General features: G+C 52.6%; 6 protein-coding genes across 6 annotated transcripts; 1 reads left to right on the top strand and 5 right to left on the bottom strand.

The window, feature by feature from the left end:
* Positions 1–336: 336 nt before the first annotated feature.
* Positions 337–3,356, bottom strand: B0H65DRAFT_295630 (uncharacterized protein). The gene is made up of 3 exons (XM_062823075.1): positions 2,981–3,356; positions 2,740–2,873; positions 337–2,656 (listed from the first exon to the last, which is right to left on the bottom strand). Exons 1-3 carry the CDS (start codon positions 3,079–3,081, stop codon positions 459–461), a joined length of 2,433 nt encoding a protein of 810 aa, XP_062678633.1. The 5' UTR covers positions 3,082–3,356; the 3' UTR covers positions 337–458.
* Positions 3,357–4,575: 1,219 nt separating this feature from the next.
* B0H65DRAFT_295545 (ribosome 60S biogenesis N-terminal-domain-containing protein) lies at positions 4,576–8,497 on the bottom strand. The gene is made up of 2 exons (XM_062823072.1): positions 8,138–8,497; positions 4,576–8,073 (listed from the first exon to the last, which is right to left on the bottom strand). Exons 1-2 carry the CDS (start codon positions 8,292–8,294, stop codon positions 4,670–4,672), a joined length of 3,561 nt encoding a protein of 1,186 aa, XP_062678632.1. The 5' UTR covers positions 8,295–8,497; the 3' UTR covers positions 4,576–4,669.
* Positions 8,498–11,393, bottom strand: B0H65DRAFT_295587 (uncharacterized protein). Its single transcript, XM_062823074.1, has 2 exons — positions 10,832–11,393; positions 8,498–10,771 (listed from the first exon to the last, which is right to left on the bottom strand). The coding sequence occupies exons 1-2, from the start codon at positions 11,129–11,131 to the stop codon at positions 8,702–8,704; spliced, it is 2,370 nt and encodes a 789-aa protein (XP_062678631.1). The 5' UTR covers positions 11,132–11,393; the 3' UTR covers positions 8,498–8,701.
* A 678-nt stretch (positions 11,394–12,071) lies between these two features.
* On the top strand, positions 12,072–13,503 carry B0H65DRAFT_475957 (uncharacterized protein). The gene is made up of 2 exons (XM_062827335.1): positions 12,072–12,379; positions 12,461–13,503. The coding sequence occupies exons 1-2, from the start codon at positions 12,259–12,261 to the stop codon at positions 13,150–13,152; spliced, it is 813 nt and encodes a 270-aa protein (XP_062678630.1). The 5' UTR covers positions 12,072–12,258; the 3' UTR covers positions 13,153–13,503.
* A 727-nt stretch (positions 13,504–14,230) lies between these two features.
* Positions 14,231–18,648, bottom strand: B0H65DRAFT_295549 (uncharacterized protein). The gene is made up of 6 exons (XM_062823073.1): positions 18,111–18,648; positions 18,023–18,053; positions 16,578–17,870; positions 14,676–16,514; positions 14,475–14,608; positions 14,231–14,406 (listed from the first exon to the last, which is right to left on the bottom strand). Exons 1-6 carry the CDS (start codon positions 18,174–18,176, stop codon positions 14,263–14,265), a joined length of 3,507 nt encoding a protein of 1,168 aa, XP_062678629.1. The 5' UTR covers positions 18,177–18,648; the 3' UTR covers positions 14,231–14,262.
* Positions 18,649–22,262: 3,614 nt separating this feature from the next.
* B0H65DRAFT_511503 (methylenetetrahydrofolate reductase 1) lies at positions 22,263–24,160 on the bottom strand (the record flags this gene model as incomplete). The annotated part of the gene is made up of 2 exons (XM_062828489.1): positions 22,263–22,405; positions 22,462–24,160. The coding sequence occupies 2 exons, from the start codon at positions 24,158–24,160 to the stop codon at positions 22,263–22,265; spliced, it is 1,842 nt and encodes a 613-aa protein (XP_062678628.1).
* Between the last annotated feature and the right edge of the window lie 2,905 nt (positions 24,161–27,065).

Raw genomic sequence — 27,065 nt, 5'->3', positions numbered from 1 at the left:
TGTACGAAGCGGTGTCACTTCACAAGTCCACTCCCTGATAGATTTCCGCTCAGAACATGATATGTAATGAGACCGAATTCTCAAGCTTTTGTACAAAGTTATTAGACTACAGGTATAAAGCTAGGCAGTTAGGGTTGAAAGATGCGATTGGAATGATCGCAAAGCGAGCTATCAAATAGAAACTACGTGAGCATAGGATAACATAGCAAAGCATAGCGCTTGAATAACCGATGAGAATGCACGACACCAAACAAGGATATGAATGAATTGCGCTGAGTGACTCGTTATATTGAGAGGGTCGAGACTACTCAGATAGTCTGTTACGCTCCGCCGTCACGATCTTTATACTTCCATGCCGAACAAGCTCGTTCTCACATACTCGTAGTTACAGCTCTCCCTCTCACATACTTAGTGACTAGACCGACTGCCTACTCCTGCTCAGACCTCCGTTGTCCATCCTAAGGGCCCCGGTATCCAGGAGGGAGCATACCGCGCCGATCAATGGGGAAAGGAAGGCCGCCGGCACCACCAAATCCAGCAGGGCCACCGTCTGGTCCCTGGAAACCACCCATTCCGGGAGGTGGAGGTCCCATGAAGCCGGGTGGGGGTCCACCACCGAAAAAGCCGGGGGGAGGCTGCATCCCTCTAGGAGGCGGGGGCCCAACGAGGCTATCCGGGGGTGGAGGTCCAGGCGGGAACGCTCCACCAGGAGGCGGGAAGTTCATGGGGAACATACCCGGCATCGGTCCGTTACGGGGTCCATTAACAAGACCCGGAGGAGGAATCATGGGCCTCTGGGGCGGACCCATCGGTTGACCACCAACTCCGCTTCCAGGGTTACCGGCACCGCCAGCACCCAGTGGGAAAGGAAGCATGTGATGATCCAGACCAGGGGGAGGAGGCCGTTGAAGAATCTGCGTCGGCATCTGCGTCGGCGGCTGATGTGGACGATTGTCAACATCTGAAGGGTGAAACTGGTCATTGAAGAAGCCAGGAGGAGCCGGGCCTCTGATCTGTTGTTGCTGCCGCTGGGCGGCGCTACGCTCTCGCTGATATTCGGCTTCACGATCAGAAAGATCGGGAATATTGACCTGCTTGGTGGGCTGCGGCATCCGGACCAGGAGCTGTTCCTGCCGGGGTGGTTCAGGCACTTCCTTGTGATTCTGCATCAACCTCATGAGGAATTCCGTCTGGTTATTCACCATAGGGTTCTGTGCGCCCCGGTTGTTGCCATGGTTCGGCATAGCGTGGCGTTGGGCAATGATATCATGCAATGCTTGATCGGGCCGTGTCATGGGAGGCGGCTGAGTGGGCGGAGCCATAGGACGAGGGGAGAGAATGTCGTGCAAGGGGTTCGGTGGGGGTGCGCGGAATCGAGGGTCGTCACGGCGCTCTCCACCATACTGCTGGAACGGTTCCGGGGAAGCAACTTGGCTCTTAGGTTGGGAGTCCGCAAGATGAGCCGGCTGCGAAAAGCTGCCGAAGAGCTGAGCCATGGGATTGGCCGCCTGTCCAGATGGCCCCGATGGCCCCCCCATTCCGCTCTTCTGTAGCTTCTGGATAAGGAGATTGAAGGCCTCCTTCTCGGCCTCATTCTTTTGAGGTCCTTCGTTGGGCTGTCCGCTCGAGGGAGCAGTAGCAGCGGGAGTAGATGGCTCTGTCTTTGCTCCTTCCTGAGGAGCGAGGAAAGCCATAAATCGCGACCCCTTGCCGGATGTAGGCTTGCTAGCTTCCTTCTCGGCCGTAGGAGTGCTGACTTGAAGGCCACCGCCATAGGCTGCAAAGAACTTGTCTGGACCAGTTTCGAGAGCAGGTGCAGACAACACCCTCTCTGCCTCAAATGAGGGCTCGGGCAGATTGGTTTGCAAAGGCGCAGGGGCCTTCTCTTCGGCCTTTGGCCCGCCGCCATGTTTGCTCTTCATACTTTCCATGAACTTCTTGAAATCCTCGGCCGTATGACCCTGCGACTTATGCTCAACGGGTTCATCGAGCCATTCAGGGTCGCGCTCAACGCGCTGGTCACGGTCACGATCATATCTTCCTCCGCCATACCCACCAGCTCGGTCGCCATATCTGTCGTTCTGCCGATCTTCGGGTTCGCGATCACGCCAACTCTTGGACCTGTCAATGCGTTCCCTCACAGAAAGAGAAGCGCCATTGTTGTCGCTGCTGTTCGTATTCTCCTTGTTGAACCACGAATCGGTCTTGCCCCTTGACAAGCCGTTCCTGCGAGGTGTATCAATGTCTTCGCCGTCCTTGTCCCTGAGGTCCTGGGCCCGGTTACGGCGATCCGAAACATCTTTAGTCTGGGTATCGCGGGAGCCGCCAAAACGCTCTCCGGCGGCGCCCATGCGACCCTGAAATCGCTCTGCGCCCTCAGTACCAAAGCTCTTGCGGGGTTTGACCGGAGTCCAGCCTTCGCTGTCCCTGTCCTGATCATCCCCACGGCGGCGGAATGCGCTGTTTCGCCCGTTACCAAACCGGTCGTTGGTACTTTCCGAGTCATTGGTGCGCGTGCGGAAGTTGAATCGATCCGTCCGATCCTGTCGGTCGTTATCTTTCAGTCCCTTATCGGCGTCAGAGGTCCTGTTATTGCGCAAAGTTGTGGCGGATGCGAAGCTTGTTCTGGGAGGTCCAAGGATAATGTCCTCAGGATCTGATAGGGTCAGCAAGAGATCCATCATGAGATCACATAATTGCATCCCGAACCCAAAGATACGGGAGTGGGAGAAAGCGTACTCGTTGTGTTGCGTGAACCGTTACGATCCAGCGCTGGACGTCTATTTTCTTGGTTAAGAAGAAAACTGTCCCCGCCTTTGATGCGGTCATTTGTGGTCTTGGCCTGGCTATTGCGGCCTGTCTCTGGAGGCGGTCTATGAAGGATTAGCCAGAGTGTCCGAGGAATTCCTTGCAGGGCGCACATGTATAATGCGTAACCATTCATGTGCGCCCATCGCCTGGCCGAGCTGGGAGAACATACCCCATCCACTCCTCAGCGGGAGGGAGTCCGGGAGGCTTAACGCATAATGGCGACTGCCGTAGATACAGCAGATATTCTGCCGAGTATTGCACTGCTGCCATGGTATTGTGGTTTTATATTATGCAAGGACCATCGACTGTAGGTGGTAGCTTCACCAGCATCCGCAGATGGCAAGGGGAGGACAGCAAGTCGGTGACAGGCAGGAGGAGGCGGGCGTCCTAGCGGCACAATGCCGCAATCCAGTGATATTTATTCGTCGAGGGAACCGGCGCGGCGACAGCTCGAGTCGGGTCGAGGGATATGTTGCGGAAGACGGGTCGGTAGGTGCAGGTTGTGCAGACTGTGCACGAGGACAAAGGTGGATGGATGGAGGGGGTTAGATGACGGACGGGATGATGGAGGCTGCGGCTGGCTGCTCGCCGGCTTCACTGCTCCGGCTACGTCTGCTGGTGGGCCAACAGAGACTGCGAGGAGAGTGAGACTGGCAGGAGCAATGCGGCGGGATTGAAAACGATGCTTTAAATTGCGGGAGGGCCGCAGATGACGGTAGTGTTCTCGACAGGTGATAGTACTGTTGTTATGGTTTTGTGATGCGTTCTGGAAGGCCGGTGGCTAAAATAGAGTAGAAACCGTTCTCTTGTTGCTTCAGGTTCAGGTTGCGATGCGGAGAGAAGGGGCGTAAATGACAATGGAGAGGCAAGTCACAAGTGCAGTGTGGTAAAACTGGAATGGGGACAGCGCAGAACCAGATGGGGGTTCAGGGCAAGGACGGGCTGGACGGGAGACCGACTGGGAGGGCGAAGGAGGCACGAGCGGAGGTGGAGGTGGAGGACGAGGGTGGTGTTTCCTGGCGAAACTGGAACAGGCAAGCAGCTGGCTGGGCCTGCCCAGTGGGCACTGGCTGCCCGGCTGCCCGCCATAGCCCGCTCGGGCTCGGGCTGGACTCCCCTCCTTCTCAGCTGCTGAAGTTTTGGCCCAGGAGTCCCGTCATCGCCGCTGCATTTCAGACAAAACCATCTAAGACCGCTTTTAGTGCTGCCACTTCACCATCCAGAACCTGTGAGCCTGTCACACTGCCATTTCATTCTTCCATATATCATCGTCGTCCATGGAAGCCGGGCCTTGTAGGTTCCTTTGTGAGCTTTGTGGCCCAAGCGCCTTTCACCTCCCGAGGTGTGTTCACCACTCCTCAACATAACAATCTTGTCTATTGCAGGCCTTGTAGTCCAGCCTTTGTGTCCCTTGACGGGGTGAACTCCTTGTTTAAACGGATTCCATTCACAGCAGCGAGATGGTGTTGTTCGTGTTGGGCAAAGCTCTATTATAATGGTGCAAATTGGAGGCCGATTTCGCTGCTGCCAGCTGTCGTCATTAGCCTCCTGGTCTTCCTAGACCGGGATCCCATTATAATTATTTACCCCTTTACTTCTCCTTTTACAATTCGATACATATGTACGACTCCGGATTGTGTACATATCTTTCGAGGAGAACTGGGAGGTTAACCTAGATTATAAAGGACTGCAATATCCCGTGGCAGAAAAACCCTATGCTCCAAGTTTGTCTACGCATCACATTAATATTTGAAAGCAATAACCACCGAGTATATACGCCAAAGACTCGACGTTATAGAGGATTCATTGGAAAACCAAAGTGCACAATCATTTGTGATTGTTCCATCCTTCAGATACTCTAGACAATCACACTCTCAACACCCCCTTTGCTCCACCCCTCAACCCTTCCTTTATCACAGGCTTCCCAAATCCGCTTCAGTAGCCCCTTATACACCGCAACCTCGTCCTCGGAGCTGACAACAGTGCCTGCTCCACCTTGACTCTGCGTCGCCGACATGCTCTTCTTCATCTTCAATAGCTCCTCTAGCCAACTAACCACGCCAAACCTTGTGACGAGCGTTGTGCTACCCCCCTCGATCTTGGACGCTCGGTACAGTATCCTTAGGACCTGCATTCTCAGCGGCGTCCTCATGTACGGGTTTCCTGCTACCGCCAACAACCGCTCAAACAGCGGGCCCTTTGCCCTCTTCTTGTGGAACAGTTCCAAGTCCTTGGATGTCCTAAGGCCGTCCAGGAGATATGCCAGCAGCCAGTTGAGCTGCGCATAGTACGAATCGCCAACCGCGGGTTCCTCGGTCAAGACTTCATCCGCCAGCGGCACTCTGTCCACGCTCCAGAAGGGCCCCCTTGTGAGGAAGGAGTTGATCTTGGGATAGAGGCTGTGTGTCGGGTCACGCAAGACGTTGACGGCATGGCAAGCGAAAGCAATGATGGTGCTCGGGAGCGGCGCCACTGCGTTGACGGCCTGGCTTGCGGCTGCCACCTTGGCGGTTTCGGCGAGCTCTGACAGCAATAACCAGATCTGCTCCTTCTCCTCGTACTCTGATTGCTGGACCTTGGCTGCCATTTTGAGGATGTTGACGAGCGCTTCCTTCCTGATACTGGCGTGCTCAGAGGCAAGCAGGCTGATGAGGGAAATGGCGTGACCTTCGTCCACGAGTTCGTCCACTGACTTGTTTTGCCACTTGACGAGTGCCGAATTATCGGCGGTCAGACTGTCTGGAAGATCGAGAACACGCTCCAACTGCTCGCTGTCCAAGGCGGCCACGTCATCACCAGACTCCGGTTTCTTCCCTTCCGCTGTTGTATTGTTCGTGTCCTGCTTGGCTTCGGTCGACTTTCCACCCTTTGCTTGCTTGAAGGGGTGTTTCTTGGGCACAGTTAATGACTTCCCAAGTCCCTTGGCAAAGGACTCGGACATGACCGCAAGCGCAGCCTCAAGCAGAGGCTTGCTCTCTCCAGCAGCAGCCGAGTATCCGAGCAACTTTGGCAAGAAACGGCTGAGTCCATCGAGTGTACTCTTGGAGTCCGTCGCCTTGGCAGCAAAAGGCAGTTGCTCGATGATAGCAGCAACCAACGGGCTGACAGTAAGTACCTCATCCTCTGCATCTTTGGCCCCAAGATCCTGCAGCATCTCGAGATACTTGACCGGTGCCGTTGTGCAGCGAGTGAGGCACTTATCCAAGAAAGGCCACAAGACGGCAAGAGATGAAGGAGACGACGCCATGAGCTCCTTGAGAGTCTCAAGAAGAACGGAAATTCCAGGGTGCCCCTTATCCTTTGCCGGGACAACCTGCTGCTCCACCGCTACAAAGTCAAGAACTTGCCGTACTGGTGCCAACGAAACGCCATGGGGTGCCTCGACATAGACCTTCAGCAGGGTTGTAAACGGTGACAGAGTAAGCTGCTCAGTCGCCGCAAACCACCTCATGCCAGGCGAATATCCTGCAATCGCCAGGAGATTCTCCAGTTCTTTGAGGCTTAGCGCAAAGTCACGAGGATCATCCTCACCATCCTCTTCTGAGCGAGTCTCCTTCTGTTTTTCTTGCTTGGACAATCTCTTAAGCGCTGTCTCTAGTAGTGGGGAGACGTCGAACTTGGCCATGAGCGCGACCTGCGGGATGACCTCGTAGTACAAGCGTAACAGCTGACTAGCAGCCTCGCGGTGCAAAATATCGTCCTCTGGGATAGATCTGTACGAGTTTATCATCTCCTTGATGCCTGGACTCCTTTGGCAGAACTCGTCAACTAACCGGCGCGCTGCGTCCGTCCAGAGCGCTTGATTATTGTGAGATTTCGAGCTGTGAGCTGGGTCTTGGTGCATTTTAACAGCTGTATCGAGCTTCTGCACCGCCAGAATGAGAATTCGGGTCGCAAAGAAGGAGATCATCCTGGATTTGTTCGTTAAGCAGCGGCTGAGTGCTTTTTGATTCAAGGGAATAGGAAGGATGTTATCCATGACGATGGATGTCGGGGGAGGAAGTTCGGCATAGCCAGACCCACGGCAAAAGTACTCAGGCAACGGCAGTGCTACCGTATTGAACAAGAATGCTGCATATCCAATCCATGTCGCAGACAGCTTTGGTTCGAAGGTAAAAGATTTGTTCTTGATGAAGAAATCGGCGATCAACTCGGGCGCAACCTTGAAAATCGAAGTGATCAGCTCACTCTGCTTAACGCTTGACCATGGGCGAAGATTTTGGAGCAAGTTTGATAGAACAAAGTTGCGGACGGGAACTTCTGTCTTGAACTTGTTCATCCACACAATAGCTTCCAGTCCGAGCTCTTCAAGGTCTGCGCTGGGGATAGCAGCGTTCGGATCCGCTTCTCTGGGATACAGTCCGGTATCCTGTCTCAGAACACCACACGATGGGTTGGTGCACGCGGTCATAAGAAAATCATGAGCAGCGTCTGGTATAGAGGGGAGATCGTCGTTAGCCTGACGATAGTAGTATAGCCCCGAGATTTTGATCAATGTCGTGGAACTGAGCAGATTGGACTTGGCTTCTCGGGGAACCTTGCTGTCAAGTAAGATATGATCCCTCAATCCGTTGAGAAGATCTAGCACCAAGTAAGGTAGATCTTGCTTGACATCCCTCGTGAGGGCAGTAACAACGTCCCTTTGCGTAAGTAGCTCCTTTTTGGCTTCGGGATGCAAGTATTTGAGGGCGCTCAGGAAGAATTGGACAGCATTTGTGCGTGGAGAAGGCTTCTTGATGTCCTCAGGTTCCTCGCCGATGTGAACAATCCCCATATTTCGTGCCAATGACTTGAGCATCGACACTCTAGCGCGGAACATTGGCCGAGCAATAGCACCCCCATCGAAGCATACCGCCTCCCTGAGCATACGCAGGGTGGGCGAGATAATGAAAGCCTTTCCTTTGTCGGCGGACAAGCTGCGGGATATCAATTCTTGCTGGCGTTTTTGCAAAAAGGTCCTGCAAATTCCCAATCCAATTGGCGTAAGCTCAAGGCTTTGGGATAGCAGCTTTAGAAGTAGCGCGAGGACGACCGGTACAGCAGAAAGGAGGTTCTCGTTGTTGACTTGGCCGGCATGACTCCATGTTTGCATGATATCTGGGAGGTACGTAGAGCTTTCGTCGTCCTCAATCGGTTTCGTGGACTGCAGATATTCCTTGACTATTGTGAATCGTGCTTCATGCTGTTGGCGTTTCTCAGCACTGTCGGCATTGTCATCGCGGGATAGTAGAGAATCGAGAAGGAGCTTAAACGATTGGAGTCCTGCATAGAGTTAGCGCTTGTGAGTAATGACGGATTGGGGGGTAGTGTAGAGGTATGTTCCTACCATGTCTCGAACGTCCAAGGTCTGGGTCAAAGGCGAGGAGCTGCCTCAATTGACGACTGGTGTGTATCACTTCGGAGGTGGGAGCCTCGTGGACGACGCGTTGCCTTTTGCGCGGCCCGTCCCCATTCTCTGCACCTCTGAACTGCCGTTTTCCCATTCTGAAGAATCAATGACTCCTCTTGAAGTCGAAATTTGGGTGTGGATGAAACCTTTCGGTTTCGCGATCGACTGGTTGGAATTGAAGCTTCACTCGTCGACTTTCTGGGAATTTCCTACCGTCGCATGTTACTGCAGTGATTTACCGCCTGCCAATCGCGACTAAGTGGGGCGATAATGGTCACTTCTTTAACCGTGCTCCACCAGAGTGTTCAGGGTCGCAGCTTGAAGAGCCAGGGTTCGACCAATTCACCCCACATAGTCTCGTCATTGGTCAGGGGTACCTGCATTTAAGTACACTTACAGTACTTCCGCATCTACATGACATTAAGTACACTCGGCGTACAGCTTCATGTATAAAAGTCAAGTATATATCGTGCAATCCAGTTCATCCGAGCTCATCCAAAACTACATGGTGCCGACGCAATGTCTCTCTTCGCCCTTCCCAACTGGTTTTCCAAAATCGGGAACGTATGGACCATCTCGGCTTCCGTTCTCCAGTCGTTCCTGTAATATGCTGACCGGTCCGTTGACCACATTTTCTGCTGCATCATCTGCCACAAGACTCTGTACACCCAATGACCGAAGCCGCTTTGATAGAAGACTCTCTGCCGACCCAGGGCGCCCATTTGTAACATGGCCAAAAGGATTACCGCCATATCCAACGTCTCCCCTGTTGAGCTTGTCGTATCTACCCAACAGAGCTGGAGGTTCCGTCAGCTCAAGTCCGGTCATGGCATCACCGTCAGCCGCTATGGCTGCTGGTCGGGGGAGATGGAGACAAGTGTTGAGATATCCTGCGTCTTGACTTGGCTGGCGGATGTGGGATTGGTTCTCATCACGTCTACCGGCAGCCAAACTCGGAGCATGCTGCGACCGTTTTGTAGCGATAGCGTTATTGGTTGGCGTAGACGATATATGACCTGTTCGCAACGCTTTGTATGGCATGTACCGCGGCTCTGGGTATGTAACTTCGTTGCGAAGCTTCTCAGTGCCATCTGGGACCCGATTGGCAAATACGACTCTGATGTCCTTGTACAAATAAAAACGACCTTTTGACGGGCTGCAAATATGAAGATGGATCAAATACCGAAGAATAGGAGGGCCGTCCGGCACCGTACTCTTAAGACCGTCAATGATGGGCCCCGCAGAGTAGCTCCGCTGGCGGATGAACGTTTTTGTGCCCGCTTCCATGCCTGTCAGATCATATGGAACCAGAAAGAGTTTGACAGCTGTTTTGTTCTGGTTTTTGATGATGATCTGGAGTTGTCCCTTCTCTGGAATGCGGTATGAGCCACCAGGAGGCGATTTCGGAGACCGTGACGTTTTCTTAGTCTTTTCGAGTCTCTGACCATCGCCCCCTAAAGCTTCGTCCCCAATATCATGAACAATTCGGTCGTCATCTGGTGACTTTCGTCCGGCATGCCTTGATTGTTGCTTCCGTTTGGACCGTTGCAACTCCTCTGGATTCGGCAATCCGTTCTCCAGGTCGATTTGGCCCACGTAGGGACTCGGCCCATCCTCTCCTTTACTCCTGCCATGGACAGTGCTGGAATAACGATAAAAGACAGCTGAAAATGGCAAAGTGACATGAGATGGGCAACGCAAGTTCGGCTTGCACTTCCCAAGACCTAGGACGCCAATTTGCGCCATGAACTCCAAGGGTTTGGAAGGCGTCGTTGACATTCGTCCCCTGAGAATACTTTCTTCATAAGACCCAACCATTGATGCATGCTGTAGGGGAGAGCCTTCGGAGCTGTGAGATAGACGCCTTGATCGAAACATGGAAGGCGTTTGAGGGGAAGAGCTTGGTATCGAAAGGCCTGACAGCGACGCTAATGAGCGACGGGGTTGATGTGCTTGGTATGGAAGCGCACGCTCTCTGTGTGGCGGCGTATGCCTTGACATGCCTCCGTGGCTCAGAGAAGAACCTTGAGCCCAGTTTATTGTATGTCTTCGCAAATTGGGGGATCCGGAGGTGATCCCATCCGAAGATGTCTCCGATTCAATATCCTCGCGACTTTCTGTATGCACCAAAGGACTGGTGGGGAGTTTGTAAGCAAAACTTGTGGAGAGAGATGAAGAAAGTGAGGAAGAGGGTGAACCAAATGCCTCCTTTCTATAATCCATTACCTGCCGTGAAAAGGGCAACGACGTAGGGTCTCTGGAGGTCCATGAGTCTTTGAAATGCCTGAAGTCATGGGATTCCCGTGGCTGAGTAGCATCTTGTCTGTCTCGTGGATCGGACGTTTGATCATCTGGTGTAAAATCTCCGCTGTGAAGGGCAGAGCGTGGGCGTTCGATGCCAAGTCCGGACTCGAGCTGTCCAGCAGCCTTTACATCCGTTAGACCCCATTTGCCATCTTGTTTCTCTTCGGCAATTGCAGGCGGGGGAAGCAAGCATGAGCCGTTTGAAATCGACGTCTGAGGTATCTGTTGGGATGGCTGTACTTCGTCTTCATAGAGCCGGGACTCAACCTGCAAGCATGTCAGTAGAGCAGGAGGGCATAACAGCCAGACCTAGATATGGAAACGTACATGGCGACCGGGCACCCAAGTTGGACTTTCTTTCCTCTTCAAGCGATGAATGAGCTCGGCTCGATCATACACCAAGGCACTGGGGAGCTTCCTCTCAGGAGTGGCTGGGCTATACGGGCTGTCGACTGGCCCCTCGCAGAATTCGGTCCTGATGCTCTCCTCAGAGACGCGGCGAGACAACGACTTTGGGGAGGCCGTCATAAGATGGGACTGTATAAGATTAGTGGCCTCCGGCATCTCCGCATGAGAGACGTGAACCAGGCGGCCCTGATCCGACAAGTCTCGGGAAAAGGGCATCATAAAGTGATACTATGGGATTCAAAGAAAAACTAAAAATGCGGTGAAGGACGTCTGTGCTCTTTAAAGAATCAAATTCCGCGCCGATCCAAGAGTTGAAGCAGCACGGATCTTAGGCAGTCTATATCGAAACACTTTCCATGATTCCAACCATCAACAATGAACTGTGTTGGAATTCTGCTGGGCCGGATAATCGGGGGAGTGGAGGAAGTTCGTAAATCCAAGACCTATCAGGGAGATGGGAGGATCAGTCCGGACATGCACAAGACCTGGACCGTGTGGTGATTAAGTCGCGGTGGCGGAGAAGAGCGCAAATATCATCATAGTCGGAAGGTCGTGGAAGCTGGATGGGTCCGGAATTCGAGTCAAGCACCATAGCACTTTGCTCGAGTAATGAGGGTGCTATTCGGTATAATCGACTAGGTCGATTTGTTCGGACGATATGTCTGTGTTTCGAAAGAAAAGGCAGATCAGACAAGGATCTATGTACAGGTCATAGCCTTTAGACGTCGAGAACAAAGACTTGCGCCACGCCTATGTCTCTTCTGGGACTTCACTTGCAGAGCTTTAAATCTTGAAAGCCAGTGACGCTGCGAGCCGTAGGCTCAGTTTGTTGCAACCGGTGACGAGGTGTTGGCTGGTAGAGGTCGGTATGCAGTAAAGACGGGACGGAAGGGACCAGTGACAGTTTTATGAGATGGCAGTGCAGCGATGGGCAGTAAAGGCGGGACGGATAAGCACACCACAGTTAGTGAGTAACCGCCAGGCGGTACCGAAGCATCGAGGTGTTCCTGGACTTCTGAAGATAATGCAACCGAAACTGGCCAAATCCGGCGTCATGTGGATGTTAGTCCGGTAGCCCCTGTCATTAAGCCCCACACCAACTGACCGCCCAGTTCTTCTGCCAGATTCTACCGCCTGTAGCGATAACGAACAAGGGCAGCTTATCAGTAGATTTCTATCTTGTAGTGGTAAAGCTAGGAGGAAAAAACAAAAGCTTCCTCCGAACGTAACACCCAAAGGCCAGCATCATCTATCCACCATCTCATTGCCCGTTAATTTCCCAGACCAGGATACTTCCGCCCTTACATCCTTCAATCACCGACAAACAAACTTTGACATCCAACAACATGGCGCCCAAAAGAGCCCGCGACGAGGACCCGGCAACCGGCGCCCCCGACAAGAAGAAGGCCAAGCACGGCTTCCGTGTTGGTCCTGAGAACCTCCCGGATGGAGCGTGGAAGCGCAAAGGTAGCTACTACCATTTCGCCTTTTTCTACAGAATCCCGTTTCGCCCGTATACAGACTAACATACAAATTCCTGTCAATTAGTCACCAAGATCAAGAAGGAGCTCATCACCAAGGCCAAAGTCAAGAAGCAATACGCCAAAATCAAAGCCCAGAAAGAAGCCGAAGCCGCAGCTGCCCCCGGTGTTCCCATCGGGCCCGTTCTAGATGCCCGTGTCACCGAGGAGGACAACGACAACAACAACAAGAACGACGACGAGGTACAGGGAGATGTAGACGCCCCCGCGCCCATCCACCCCTCGCGGCAAATCCTGGTCGAGAAAGGCGCCGCCGCCAAAGCAGCTAGAGCCGAACAACAGCAACAGACAGCCAACGAAGAATCGTCACATAACGATGCCAACGGAGAAGAACCAGCAGAACCAACAACAACAACAACCCCACCCACCACCACGATCCAAAAAGACGACGACGAAGTCTACATCCCCCCACCCATGGACCCCAACATGCACCCCTCGCGCCTTCCCAAACGCCACCGCAAACCAAACTACTACGAAAAGGAGCTAGCGCTGGCCGAGAAGAAGAAGAAGCAGGCCGAAGAGCGGGCGGCCGAGATTGCGCGGCGCGAGGAGGAGAAGCGCCAGCGGATCGCCGAGAGAGAGAAGTATCGCAAGCAAATGGCCAAGGCGAGGCAGCCGGGAGCGAGGGATGGGAAGATGAAGCTTGGCAGACAGGGGAATTTGTTGTTGGATAAGGTTAAGAGGATTGTTGGGCAGTGAAAACTAAGTGGAAAGAGCGCGGTTGTGGAGGTTGGTTGGACCTGGACTTGGACCGATGTGTTACAGGGAGGGAGGAGTGCTCGGAAGCGAGTTGGGCGAGTTGGGCGAGTTGGGCAAGGGAGGGCTGGACAATGTTGGTCTGTTGGTCTGTTGGGAGATGAGTTTGTGCCCATGTCTACCATGTTTGCGTGGATGTTGGTGGGATTTTTTGACAAAAAGTTGCGTCTGTGAAAGAAATGATACCCGGCCTAGGAAAGAGAGGAAGGAAAGAAAGTGCGATTGTAATGTCATTGAGAAGGCCAGTCAAATTATTCATGTGTGTGTTTAAAGAATGAACGAGAGTTTCATCATCTTTGCTTCATGCGGCCATGAGGACAGTCGATCACCAACACGATCGTGATATTATATATTAGACCGAGCCGCGACGTCCGTATCCGACTTTCCCGATTACCTTTGCGCGTCCAAAGAAACCATATCACGGAACGCATATCATGAATCAAAAGCCAAGTGATCTACTTCGAAGAGGCGAACATAGTCGGATAAAAGGGCGGAGGGAAGTGAAAATGGCACAGCTAACTCACGGACAGCCACGAGTTGCCCCCAATAATCATATAAAAAGATCCGTCTCATTCAACTCAGAGGCCAATGGTTTGTGCCATTCCACATATCAACTCATATCAGGCTTGATCTCATCCGACTGTAGACGATCAGACCGAACCTTTCCAGCCCCACAGACACACGCAAAACCACTGCAGACCACCCTTATCCTTCTTTTACCAAGTCATAATACCATTTTTCATTTTTCTTTTGGCCCAACTATTCAGATCACCAAAGAGCAAGAAAGCCCCAAAGCTTGGACTGGAAAGATACGGTGCGGAGAGGCCCTACGAGCCTTCCATGAGAAGAGAAACACAACGCCAATCGAGTCCTTCCACGTCTTCCATGCTTCCACAAGCGCACAGCCTAGTCGCTTCGGCCAACCTCGAGAGAAAACCAAAATATATCATCAGTATATACAAACCATGTATAAGTCATTTGATGTTTAAGAATAGACTCTCCCGTCCGTCTTCAGTTCGCCCACGCCACGCTCACGCGCTCGCCAACTCCCTCCTATTCCTCAAAGATGAGCGCGCTGTTCTCGATCAGGAACTGCACGGCATTATTCTTGGCGTGCATGTCCGTCATTTCTTTCTCGAGACTGTGATCTCTCATGATGGTGGGCGCAAACACCACAGCCAAGTTTTTGGGTGACATCTAACGGGAGCTAGTTAGCCGAATGTTCTGAGTGAAGGGAAAAGAGACCGGCAGAACGGCAGACTTACCAGATTCTCGCGTTCTCTGCTCGCTACTCGAGCAAGATGGAACATGAGGAACTCGAGACAGTCGCGATGCTTTGGCGGAAGCATGTTGACCGTTTTCTTGAGGTGAGCGCATTTCTCCTCTACGTCTTGAATATCTGTGGAGGGTACTGGGTTAGTATCTGTCTATGCCCGTCAGTCAAATTTGGTAGAGAATGGACTTACTATTCGAGTCAAGGACCCTCTCGTACACCTCGAACGTCAGCAATGGGTTGGGTAGCTTGCGGAAATACTGCTTAAGGACGCTTGTCACAGCAGTAATATCGATCTCCGGGTCGGAAATATCGAAATCTTGCTGCTTCTCGAAGCCCTCTTGAATCATCTTGATTTGAGAGTTGCCTCCGGTTTTCCTGTAGATTCCCTCGAGATCCATACCACGAAGCTCAACCTCCTCGATACAGCGGGTGACTACGCTTGGTATCTGACGGCGTTCATGCTCAGTCCGCTCAATCAGGTCGGAACCGAAGAGAGTAGTGGGGGCTTCTGCAACCGCAGGAGTAGAGATATTGGTCACCGACATCGACTTTTGCTGCGCGTTCGGCTTCTTGCCACCGAAGAAACCAAACCCTCCACCACCACCACCACCACCTCCACCTTGCCGCGCGTTCTCAACCATCACAGGTTTGATGGTGTTGGCTGGTGGAGGAGCGACAGTGACCGGAGCCTCGACCTGGGCAACTGTCATGGCATAAGGAAGGCCAATGTTGTCTCCGTTCAAGGGGCCCTGCTGCTGCTGCTGTTGCCTCTGGGTTCCTTCCTGTCCTTGGAATGCGCCTGCCGCACCACGGATACCCTTCGAGATATTGTGCGCCACCTTGCTGGAGCCCTTCTTCCAGTTGAACTTCTTGACCTGGCCCTTGCGGATGTTCACCACGGTAGGGCCTTCCACAAGCTGATCGTCCATATCAGGACCAACCATGGTCGTAGCTGTCTGCAAGCTCGAGGAGTCCATGTTGAGCGAAGAACCCTTGGCATGGCCGTAAATACCCAAACCATTGGCTGACTTGAGCTCGCCGTTATTGATCTGCTGCTTGAATCTCTCCTGGATCTGGTGAGTGAGATCATTGTTCATATCGGTCAACTGGGCGTTCTTGGAAGCGAGCTGCTCAAACTCGAGCAGAGCGCGATCACGGTCGGCAATGGCCTGGTTCTTCTCCTCCACCAAATCGTCTCTCTCAGCGATGAGCTGCTCGATCGCAGAGGTCATGTTGTGCTTGAGACGTTCTAGCTTTTGGACAAACTCCTTGATTGCGGACTCCTCCAACTCGCGAGCGTCAAACGACTCGTTAGTCTTCTTTGCGCGCTCAACATACCCGGCCAGTACCTCAAGCTGCCTGATCATGATCTCAGTCTGTGTGTCAAGCACCGAAACTGTCTTCCTCTTCTCGATCAGCTTCTTGTTGAGACTCTTGAGATCTTTCTCCGTGTTGAACTGTCGCTCCAGCTCTGCCACCCGTTGCTCGGAGCTTCTGAGTTGCCGCTTCAGATAGGCTGGATCATCCTGGGTCGTACTAGCTAAAGACAACGGACTTGTTATATCGTTAATATTACCGGTTGAGTAGTCCTCGACAATCGGAGTTCTCGGCCAACGGGGCGAAGTAGTTCCTCGGGTGGTCTCGCTCACGCTCCTACTGTGAGAAATTCTGCCAGGAGTAGCGCCTGTATCACCACTGCTGTTCCGTCCATGTCGTACTACGTTCGAAACCCGGCGGAGGATCGACGATGAGCCCTCATCTGTTCCTAGTATCCTAGCCATATCCTCATCCAGGCTGAACTCAACCCCAGAGCTCCACCTAGGCAGCTTGGGGGATGGTTTCAGCTCCTGGACTTCACCACTTGTTGTAGACTGGTTTTTGGGGGTCTGGGTCTGAGTGGGAGGTAAAGGCGGTGCTCGGGGTTGCATATACGTGTTACTGAGCTTCGTCTCAGGCGGCGGGGGACGCATCGGGAGAGCAGGACCCTCGGTAGGGTTCGACCCAGGAACTGGCAGAGGTTTGCCATCGGCTACTTGCAACACGTCAGTAAACACAGCTGATACAATTAGACGGGACTGAGACGGGGACGTACAGTTTCTGGATGCGGGAGGCGGGACCTCTTTCCGCGGAATGGATCGCCCAGCGTTCGAGACTTCTGAGCGCGAGGTCACAGAGTCGCTGGACGGCCGTATCTCATCGCTCATGGCATCCCTGGGACGAGAATCCTGAGAGGATCTAGGGGTCATGACCCTGTCTGGACTCATGGTTGAAGGGGGCTCAGGACTCTCCTTATTCCGTTGCGCAGTTCCATTCTCGATGCTGTTGCTTGCTTGAGATTCGCTCCGGGTACTCACAAGCCTCTTGCTTTTGGGGACATTCTGCAGCTTAAAGTCCTCGTTGTTGGGCTGCTGGTTGTAGGCTTCGGCCAGGATGCTAGCGATATGGGCCGGTTTTGTATTCCCGATCACATCGGCCGCTCTAGAGAGCTTCCGGGGTGGGGGCCGCTCCTGTGGGGGACTTTCATAGTCAGACGACGGCTGCCTCTCTTGGGCCATCTGAGCCATCAATGCGATGTGGGGTGTTGGAGTCGTCGACGATTCATTCCTCTCTGGCTGGACAGCGTTTGACCTGGTTGAGCCAAAGTAATCTTTGTTTTTCCGGCTCGTGTCTGAAGAAAATGTGTCTGCCATAGATTGAGGCGTCATCGACGGCGCGGGACTCTGGTCAAGAGCGACAGGAATAAAAAAGTCCTCAGCATCTCCCCCGTTAAGATCAGCAGATAACATGGTTGAGTTGCGGTTGTGTCTATAGTTTGGCGCTGGCGGGGCCAGCACCGTTTCCTTGTTCGTTTCCGCCGATCTTTCAGGGGAGCGGTCAGGCCGCGAACTGCTCCGCGACGATGAGTCCTGCCGTCCATAAGCATTTCGAGGTCGTGGTGATAGTTCGGTAGGGGTATCTGAGTCCGCCGCAAGCTTTTCGGCTGCGAAACCTGTGCTAGAAGGGGGCACAGCGTTTGGCGGTAGCGCAGGAAGGGACTTGTCGGTGTCTCGAGCTTTTGCTTGAGCTGCTGCTTTTGCTTTCTTGCGTCTTCGTGCCATTAGACTCTCGTGGCAATTCATGCAAAATATCCCATGAGCCGTCCTGGCGTAGCGCAGGTTTTCGATCTTTCTCTTGCAATTCCTACAGCGGAAGCATGTTGCGCAAAAGGCCTGGTCTCCGGTCAGGATGGCCAAGTCCTCAATCTTATTACCGCAAGCACTACAGCTGTATGTGCAGTTGTTGCAGATCAGCGACCCATCTCCAAGCAGAAGGAGGTTCGCATCCGAGTCAAGGAGCGTGTTGCATGTGTTACAACGGAAGCAATCGAGATGCCATCGGTTTCCAGCTGTGATATAGTCAGTCAGTAACGTAGAACAAACACCCAACACATTCGCTCCAGAAAGCTCATGCTGTCGTGGATACCGTCAGGTGTCCCGAGAGATTGATATGCCCAGCGAGCTAAAGAAAGCTATAGATATAGGTATAAAGGTAACATACCGAGCTCGAATGCTTTGCCTTCTTCCAAGATCTATCACAGGGCGGTCAGCATTGATCAAGCAGTAACCTGGCTAGATGGGAAGCTTACTTCTCCGCATCCCTTGCATGGGAACACATCGTCCGCATCCATGGGGGCATCTAGATAGTCATCCATGATTGCGGTATTGACCCTTTGCTGTGCTGAGATTCCAAGTTCACCACCAGCTTGGTCGAGTGTAGGACAATCGCGAGGATCAAACGGCGTAGGGGCAAGCGTCGAGAGAAACAGGAATCCGTCAGAAATAGCACATGGAGGGTATTCCCGATAGCACGCTGTCCTTCAAGGTGAAGCCGATTTTGATCTGCACCGGTGAATAAAAGGGGCACGCAGTAGCAGCAATGAATCGCCCGTCACTGTCGAGCCGGCGTGGTAGTGATAACGATCGATCGTTCGCGTCTCGATGATGCGTCTATAAGGGTAGGTGAATCAGATAGCCTCTGCGTAGATCTGATCACCTAGGTATCCTACTCGGGGAGAGTCCAGCGCCAGGCGGGATAGGGGGGAATGTGCGATGGAACGGGTGGTATGGAGTGCGTCTAGCAATGCGTTCGTCGTTTGTCGTTCGTCTTCGGCACGGCAGCTGGCGTGAGCTGTGACAGTATGCGTAGATGGCCTTGACTCGGACTCTTTCTTGTGGGGGAGGTTGAGGTTGAGGTTGAGGTCAAAGTCGGGGTCGGGAAGCGGTCGCGGTGGGCGTCGCTGATGCCGCAAGTAACGGGAGGTAGATAGCCAGATTGGTGGAAGGCGACGGACGGAAGGGAAATCCGTCCTCTACGGAGCCCTAGGAGGCAACGAGGTAAGCAGGGGTTGGGCAAAGCGGACGTAAATATCGTGATGTTCCGATGCTCACAGGCCAGGAAAAAAAGAGGCACAGAAGTTGAAAGCAGAAGCAACAATGGCAAGGCTCGACTCGCCAGGCCAAGTGTGTGGTCTTGATGGCCTGGAGCTTTGTCGACCTTGAAGAATGGAAAGTGGGAGACGGAGACTGGACGATCGGGACGCCTTAACGCGCACGGCGGGCCCCTGGACTGGAACCTCTTGTGGAAGTCTGGCGGACGATGTCTGGCACAGCAGGTGTGGTTAGGTGGACTGTGCTTCGAGTTCCATGCGATCTCACTGGCACTTCAGTTTGGCGGTCGCACCTCCTCCAGCAGCAGGTCAGCACTCCCAGCACAGCATCTGGGTGGTGTATTTACGGCCTGTGCCTGCCATTCGGTTCCTGGGACTGTCCCAAGTGCCCCTTCCTTCATCAAAAGAGACGACCCCGTCCTTGCTGCGTACCCCACTCAATCCACCTCCCTCAGGCGGTGGGTGGGACAAAACCAAGGGGTGCTCAGGGCGCTGCCGGGGAGACAACAGGGTCCAGCAGGGGCTTGCACAGGGGAAACGGGGGTCTGCCTCAACCACGTACTGTACATCGATGGCAGACACTTCCTCAAATAGCAAAGACACAACCCACACGGTAATAACAACCTCAATACTTCTACTCATAGATGGATGGCAGTCGATATGTCAGGTCAGCACTTTGTGCTGCGTCAGCTTAACTGTTTGCCTTGCCAGTCAGTAGCTCCGTCGGTCTACATCAAGTCAATGTCTACCTAGATAACCACTTGGCTTGTTACACAATGCTTCACCCTTAATCTTTCCTTGTCTTGCCCTTTCTTTCATTCTCCTTGTCCCAGAAGTCAAAACAAGGGGACTTGTTGACGACATCCAGATTCCTCTAAGAAGCCCTGCAATATTCCCCGGATATACAAGCCCAGTTGGCTTGCTTGGCGAAACGACATCGTTTGTAGAGAACCCTTTACAAGCATTATCTGACCTCTTCTGTGTGAGGTTTTCCGGCGAGGAGGAGCCATGATGGATCGATGTCAGCCATGTAGGGGCCCCAAACAGATGCAGCGTCCAGGGGAAAGGAAGCCAATCAATGGGAAGTGAACTTTGATGCAACTCAGAAAAGAACGAAAATCAGCATGACCAACTGAGAGAACTCCCACTTTGTGACCCCATTCCAGAATCGATTGCCCTTGCGAGTGAGAACTTCACCCTGAAGAGCAGAGAGAAATGGCCGGTTGTCAGCTAAACATCGAGACCCCCTTTCTTACACAGGAGTCGAAGCTGCAGCATTCCGAAAACCACAAAATGCCAGTGCTCTTTGTTCGAGTACTACCTAGGGCCAGGATGATAAGAGGCATCATGATCTCAAAAAAGTCTTCAGAGTTCGCCGCACTGCCGCGGCCGCGCATGCATCCGTGGATGATCGTGCTAGCAGGCGCGTTTGCCGCACAACATGTGACTGACGATTGACGAGGGGTGTTGTGGAGTTTCATCGCTGGCTTTCTACAGCTTCCTTACTTCCTTTGATAGTCCGGTGTTCCGAACGTATGAAGTTGACATTAACGTCCTAATCACCAGTGGCTACGGTTACCTGTTCATCTATTAACCCGGAGATCTAGAGTCTAGGTCTACATCCCACCTCACGGCACCAACCTCTCTGATTCCTGCAAAGTACTCGTCAAGAAAATAACCAAACGACACTCCCAGGTCGTCAGAGGAGAATCACACATCGTCACATTCTACCTACCTACCTACCTCTTGTCCCAGTTCCCATACGTACACACCCAAAAAAAAAAACCCCACAAAAACTCTCTTCGCCATCTGCCACAGTACATAACAAACAAGGGTTGCCAAGTCGTGTTTCATGTGTGAGGTTTCGGTGCAAAAGCTATGTACGGTACTTGGTAGTACAATCAACTTGAACACTTGAGCTAGGTACTACCTGCCTACGAACCCGTCGACGCCACACCCATGGCGACGATCCTCCACTGCTTCCCCTCCGTCCGTTCGAGCCATCTCTACCGTCCTACCACTCACTACCTTATTATCCTGCGAGACTGCTCATGAGAGGCTGTTCCTATCCGGTGGGTGGTGGCACACTGAATGGCACGGGGTGCCATTGGTACTGGTACTGGCGGGCATTGGCATTGGCATTGGCATCCAGCGGCATTGGCCCCTTGATTGTCTCTTTCCCGTCCCGTTTATTTCTAGAGAAGGAGGAGGGGGACCCTGAAACATCCCGTCCCCTTTGTCTCTCACCTTATTCGTCTGTATCTTTTTCTGAGGGAGGGGACGGGAGGTTAAAGTTAGTTAGGGGAAGGCGGTCAAGCGGGTTTTCCCCATAGAACATGATCAGTGAGCCTTGTTAGCCCCCTCTCTTTCTCTAGAGTAATGTTTTGGAATGTGTGCCAACTGATAGCTACCGAGGTACTACTAGACAACTGCAGTGACCCGTGAGTTTTGACAGGACAATCATGGGAAATTAGCCTTGTCTCATTTATAGTCAGACTATCTCGGGCACTCTCGGGCACGGAAAAGTCAACTGTCCAGCGGTATCGGCCATATGGGGCTGACTAACCTTGCTAGATCTTCTTTGCGTACGTAGGATGAGTATACTTTCACAGTGATGTCCGTGCTTGTTGCTCGATGTTTACCTGCCGGACTGTTCAACACTCACTGCAAAGGAAGCAATTGATCGTGGTGGCCAAAAAGAAGTCGGCACATGTAGATGTAATCCAAATCCATTTTCAATTCCTGCCTGCCTAACACCAATTTCCATTCCACCTCGGGGTATCGTTGAGATATGCACCGCCCTTCCTATGCTCACATGTCCACATATCTTCATTCACTTCATGCTTTTGTGACCATCTCCTTCAACGTGCTGGTCCCATGCTCCTTCCGATTTTTTGTTGAAAAATCAAACTCACCCAAAATAATGCCAGTTACCCGACGGTCCAATCCCGCCAAAGCTCGACATCGCAGAACGCCGGTTGTATATAATGCTGTCCTTTAACCTCTTTCCTTTTCCTCTCCCGTGTGTGTTGAAAGTTTCCCCGGTACCCTTTCCGTTCTCTGTATATATGCTTGGTATGCAAATGCTGCCTTGTGGTTCGGCAAAACTTGGAATCATCAATCGTTGTCGTTGCTCTGTCCTGTTGTATCCCGCAAAACCCGGCAGCAGAGTACGGTCATGCTTGTTGTCTGAAAACGCGCTTTTTGTTGAAAAACGGTCAAATATTACGTTTAGGTAACGGGGATTGGAAAGCCTACCCGTAGGCTTCCATGCATTGTTGAAAAAGAAAATGTTGAAATAATATGTCGTGTGTGGAGGAAAAGTGAAAGGAGAGAGGATGAACATCTCCTTTATAGAGGCACTGTTGAAGCCTCAGAAACGCCGTTGGTGGCACCGTTCGTCTGTGTGGGCGTGTAAACCTTCTCGAGATCAGAAACAGACAGGTCGGCCAAGATCTCGAAGATGGTGCGTGGCTGGTGGAAATCGTTGTTCACTAGCATCCAAAGTTAGTACATATTTGAGCACGCAGCCGAGTTGTATTCAACTTACCGATGTTAACCAGATACCACTTGTTCATGACCTCCTCAATCAGGAGGCGACTGGGGGTATCGGCATCGTAGCAGCGGGCCCACTCAAGACCCAATTGGAAGGCCTCGTCCTTCCAAGCAAGGAAGCTGATGCTCTCAACGATGGTGGGCTGCACGATCTCCTTTCCTGGGAAAACACCCCATGTAACTGCGTTGGGTCCTTCAGATGGCGCATTGGTGTGGAGGTTACCAGACTTGGTGACGGCATAGTAAGTGATATCGGGGTGGTCCTCGATCCGGCGCTTAATCTCGGGGAAGAGTTCTGGGGAGACCAAGAGTTCGAGGTAAGCCTTCTGATAGACATAACCGTTCGCGGGACCCCAGCCATGGACGGGGTGTGTCGACTTGACGCCATTGACGGCCGGCTGGGAGTTAATGGTAATCAAGCCGCGGTTGTTGAGGGCAATGAGGTCATCCTTGATCAGCTCAGCCTCGCTCGAGATAGGGGCCTCGCTCCATGGCAGGTACTCGAGCTCCTGGTTAAGATAACGCACGAAGAGGTTGGCGATGTCCTTAACGGTTTGAGGCTCGCCCCACTTCTTGCGGTTCAGCTCATTGGAACCCGTCAAGCCAATACCATAGGCATCCAGCTCACCGAAGGCAGGAGATCTCGAATCACCCCAGCGGCCGTTAGGGAACTCATCCCAGTCTTGGGTACGGGTGATGTACGACTTGTTGCGGTTGCGCCAGAAGATGGGGCGCACATCTTCGTCCCTTCTCCCAGAACCCAGAGACTGCTTCCAGGGAAGAGCGCGCTTGAGCGGCCGGTTGGGCGAAGGCAACCAGTCAAGCTCCTCGAGAACCATGCGTGTGGCCTGGGCGAGGTTCATGGTGTAGAAGTGCAAGTGGTGAATACCTGCGTCGACAATCTTGCGGCACATTTCGGCAACGAGAGTCTTGCCAATTTCACGGACAGCCACATCATCGTTCTTGACGGGCTCGAGCTTCGCCATCCATTCCTCGGGGATCTTGCAGTTCATGTGGTTCGCGCGGCGAATGAAACTGGCGTAGGTGGCGATGGGCATGATGCCAGGAATAATAGGGATTGTGATCCCCCTCTCCCTGACCCTCTTGACCCAGCGCAAGAAGTTGTCAACGTCGTAGAACATCTGTGTGACAATGAAGGATGCGCCCATGTCGACCTTCTCCTTCAGGTGATCGAGCAGAGACTCCTCATCCTTGTTGTCGTCGCAACCCTCGGGATAGCCAGCAACACCAATGTCGAAGTGGTCGCCGTACAGCTTGCGGATGTGGGCGACCAAGTCCCGAGCGTACTGGAAACCACCCTCAGCAGCCTCCCACTTCTCCTTCTCACGGGGAGGATCACCTCGCAAGGCCAAGATGTTGGTGCAGCCGGCCTTGTAGGCCCTTTGCAGAGCGTTGTTCACCTTCTCCTCGCCCATGTCGGTGCAGGTAAGATGCATACACGTCTCGAGGCCGAGGTAAGCCTGGGCCTGGGCGACCATTTCGCAAGTAAGTTCGGCAATGCGACCGCCGGCACCCCATGTGATGTCGATGAACTTGGGCCCGAAGTTGTACATGCGGTCCATGCGGTCGTAGAGGTTCTGGACACCCTGGGCCGTCTTGGGCGGGAAGTACTCGAAGGAGAAGGACGGGGCCTTCGTCCTCTCGGCATCGGCAAGCATCTCCCGGATATGCATTTCGACCGGGTGTGTTGAGTGCGACTGCGGGGAGCGCGTATTATCGGACTTGCTATGTTATATAAGTGATAGTAGGTATTCTGGAAGGTCTGAGTTAGTATTATTCTCTGGGGACAAGAATCCTAAAATGTGACAAAGAACTGGTGGCTCGGTCGCGGTCGCGGTCACGGTCGGTGGGCCAACCAGTTGTCCAAGCTCCTGGGGAGGCGAGGGCTTTGGACGGTGGCACCCAGAAAAGGACGGGCTGGATCCGTTGGACGCTGCGTACTCGGGGAGAAGACAGGGAAAGCCGCGGGAAGGTTGTATGAGGATTGTGCGGACGGGAAGCTTCGTTATGATACACGGGATGGTGGATTCATACTTGTGCCTACCTAATGACTAGGTGAAGAAACCAGATGTTAACGGTCTCTTCGTCTTCTCGATTGCTACCTTGTGGATAGTCAACGTGCAGGTGGTTTCTACGCCCGAGAAGGTATCCGTGCTATAGCGTGACTCCTCTTTTTGGATCCGATTGCCTCGAACTCCAGATGAAAGGAAGCTAAAGACGAAAGGACAATGGTGGTGGGAAATTGGGAAAATCGGAGAAGCGGAAGGTGAAGAGGCGAGAGGAAAAAAGGAAAAGCGAAAGACCAGAGACAGTCTGGAGGTAGATATGCACGGGACCACCGGGGAGAGGGAAAGTGCAAAAGGACTACTTTTTTGTCGAGCACGCCCGACCACGTCCCCGAAGGCAATGGGCGAGCCCAGAATGACACACAAGCAAGCTCGAGCGATGGAAGAGTGCAGAGAAACGAAAGTGAAGAGCTGAGACGCCGATCCCCGGAGTGAGTTCCATTGGCGACCGGGGTTGACAAGGCCAGGGATCCTGCGTCGGCCGACCGCTTGCCTCACCCACTTCTCCAAAGCTGGAGTCGGGTAGCGGTACGTGTGGACTGTCCAGGCCTTGACAAAATTGATGAGACCCTTGGCCATCTCTTAGCTGACTACTGACGTCTCATATAATTTGTCAGGATGATACTGTGTACTGTGTAGCGTGTACCCGCCTGCCAGGCAGCGCCCGACCCGACCCCTCTGCGCATTCCCAAGGCCGGATGTGGGGTCATGGAACCCCGCCAAAAAAAGCTTCGCAAGCTTTCACAAGTCGACATGTCCCTGGACAACAACAGCCTGCACGCTGTATGACCTCAAGAGGCAAGATTCAGGAGTCTATACGACCGGAGGAACAGTCCAAGGCGGATAGATGCTGCTATGGTCAACCACAACCCTACTGAATGGGAGAAATGAGCATATGATAGCCAAGTCATCCAGATGCGCTGCCCTACAACAACAATGGAAACAACTCGATGTCCATCTTCAGAATTCGGTGCATGGTGGATCAGCACACACATCACCTCACTGGCACAAGTTGCAACTTTGAGAGAAGAAGCCAGTCCGAATGTGGTTTCTCGACGCCTGGTCCAAAATAGCGGTCAAACTCCACTTTTCTCGGCCACCTCAACAACTGGCCAACTCTACCAATCCAGAGCTTCCATCAAGCCATCTCGACACGCACTTCGCTTCCGCCACTGCATATGTGGTGTATTTAGACGAACTCACCGGTCGCAGAGAGCCTTCAAAGCCCTTCCTCAAAAATGACAATGGCCATATTCCAAAAATGATTGTACCTCGTCACAGCAGCCAGAAGTTGCAAACCACGAAAACAAGCACCAACGGACGAGTCGACGATGGAACCCCCCACACCCGATACAGCCGCCGACGACCCCACATCATTGGAGAATTGCTCAATTACGTGATTGACGAGTGTCCATTCAGGAGTAACCGCCATCGAATTGAATCGCGGGAATCTCGTCTCGAATCTGCAAGGGCGACGCTGTGTGTGGTGCCAGTGAAGTCTGCATTTTATAGTCTACCGTTGGTTCCTGAAAAGATGTGGTGCGACATGTACATTCGGGGTCGGGTACAACGACGACGTACAGTGTGTAGTGACCTCTCCCTCCAATGAATTCAAAGCTTCGAGACGAGAGAAGGCAGTCCCACGGCCGTGGGCAGAACATCAAGATGTGAGAACAAAAAAAGGTTCTCGAGATTACTTGAGCCATTAACCAAAAGGACACCAAAAGTGCGAAGAGAAATCAAGAAAGGGGACGAGATGGGAATGTGGTGAAACAAGAGTAACGCGAGCGCTCTACCAACTGAGCCAGACGCCCCCAACTTTTCAACATCCCCTTGCACTCTTCAACCTTCTTGTCGTGCATGTGATAAAAGTCTAGAGGATGCATAAACGGGTGGTGCTGTGAGATGTTGCCAACAAATGATTAGCTGGAAGGTTGTTGTCATAGAAGGCAGAAAGAAAGATCCTGGAACACATCAAAGTTCATACATGTCACAGCATTGTAGGATGAGGGCTGACGCACCAGGGGATCTGACGAAAGTATCAAGACATAAAGATGATGATAACGAAGAAGAAAAAAAAAAGAAAAAGAAGTGGAAAAAGCTAGGTTGAAAACATCTGGATGTTCAATGACACATGGGATGGAAGACCAAAGACCAGATGGAAACCCAAGGATCTGGCAGGTGCTGGCATGTCCCATCACAATACATATAAGGTGGTATACTTAAGACCGAAATGTACGGTCATCGAACCACCATATGTACAGTAAAGAGGTGTTTGGTTTCTGTTTCGTGTCATACTGCTTCGCCCATCAAAACAGCCCAGAAATGGTAAAGTGCCATTTCCAGTGTTGCAGCGAAGAAAGTATTCAGCTGTGGATGATAGAGCATATCATCATCACTAATCGCCATGTGAGTATAATTATCTGAGTTCAAAGGTAGACTAAAAATATCACCATTGTAGAGACAAGGCATCACGAGTTCACGACCTAGGTTTTCAACATGAGGGATGTGA

The sequence above is a fragment of the Neurospora tetraspora genome (assembly GCF_033439725.1).
Source record: "Neurospora tetraspora strain CBS 560.94 chromosome Unknown B0H65scaffold_7, whole genome shotgun sequence".
Classification (NCBI taxonomy): domain Eukaryota; kingdom Fungi; phylum Ascomycota; class Sordariomycetes; order Sordariales; family Sordariaceae; genus Neurospora; species Neurospora tetraspora.
This window is presented reverse-complemented; position numbering and strand designations above follow the sequence as displayed.

Excerpts from the sequence above, each read along its gene's own strand:
- B0H65DRAFT_295630 (XM_062823075.1), bottom strand. The coding sequence starts at position 3,081 with ATGGCAGCAGTGCAATACTCGGCAGAATATCTGCTGTATCTACGGCAG. Across the intron at positions 2,874-2,980 it reads CCCGCTGAGGAGTGGATGGG|ACCGCCTCCAGAGACAGGCC; the intron begins GTATGTTCTCCC and ends AATCCTTCATAG. Across the intron at positions 2,657-2,739 it reads CGGTTCACGCAACACAACGA|ATCCTGAGGACATTATCCTT; the intron begins GTACGCTTTCTC and ends TGACCCTATCAG.
- B0H65DRAFT_295545 (XM_062823072.1), bottom strand. The coding sequence starts at position 8,294 with ATGGGAAAACGGCAGTTCAGAGGTGCAGAGAATGGGGACGGGCCGCGC. Across the intron at positions 8,074-8,137 it reads CCTTGGACGTTCGAGACATG|GACTCCAATCGTTTAAGCTC; the intron begins GTAGGAACATAC and ends AACTCTATGCAG.
- B0H65DRAFT_295587 (XM_062823074.1), bottom strand. The coding sequence starts at position 11,131 with ATGATGCCCTTTTCCCGAGACTTGTCGGATCAGGGCCGCCTGGTTCAC. Across the intron at positions 10,772-10,831 it reads CTTGGGTGCCCGGTCGCCAT|GTTGAGTCCCGGCTCTATGA; the intron begins GTACGTTTCCAT and ends ACATGCTTGCAG.
- B0H65DRAFT_475957 (XM_062827335.1), top strand. The coding sequence starts at position 12,259 with ATGGCGCCCAAAAGAGCCCGCGACGAGGACCCGGCAACCGGCGCCCCC. Across the intron at positions 12,380-12,460 it reads TGGAGCGTGGAAGCGCAAAG|TCACCAAGATCAAGAAGGAG; the intron begins GTAGCTACTACC and ends CCTGTCAATTAG.
- B0H65DRAFT_295549 (XM_062823073.1), bottom strand. The coding sequence starts at position 18,176 with ATGGATGACTATCTAGATGCCCCCATGGATGCGGACGATGTGTTCCCA. Across the intron at positions 18,054-18,110 it reads CATGCAAGGGATGCGGAGAA|ATCTTGGAAGAAGGCAAAGC; the intron begins GTAAGCTTCCCA and ends GCCCTGTGATAG. Across the intron at positions 17,871-18,022 it reads AGGCAAAGCATTCGAGCTCG|CTGGAAACCGATGGCATCTC; the intron begins GTATGTTACCTT and ends ACTATATCACAG.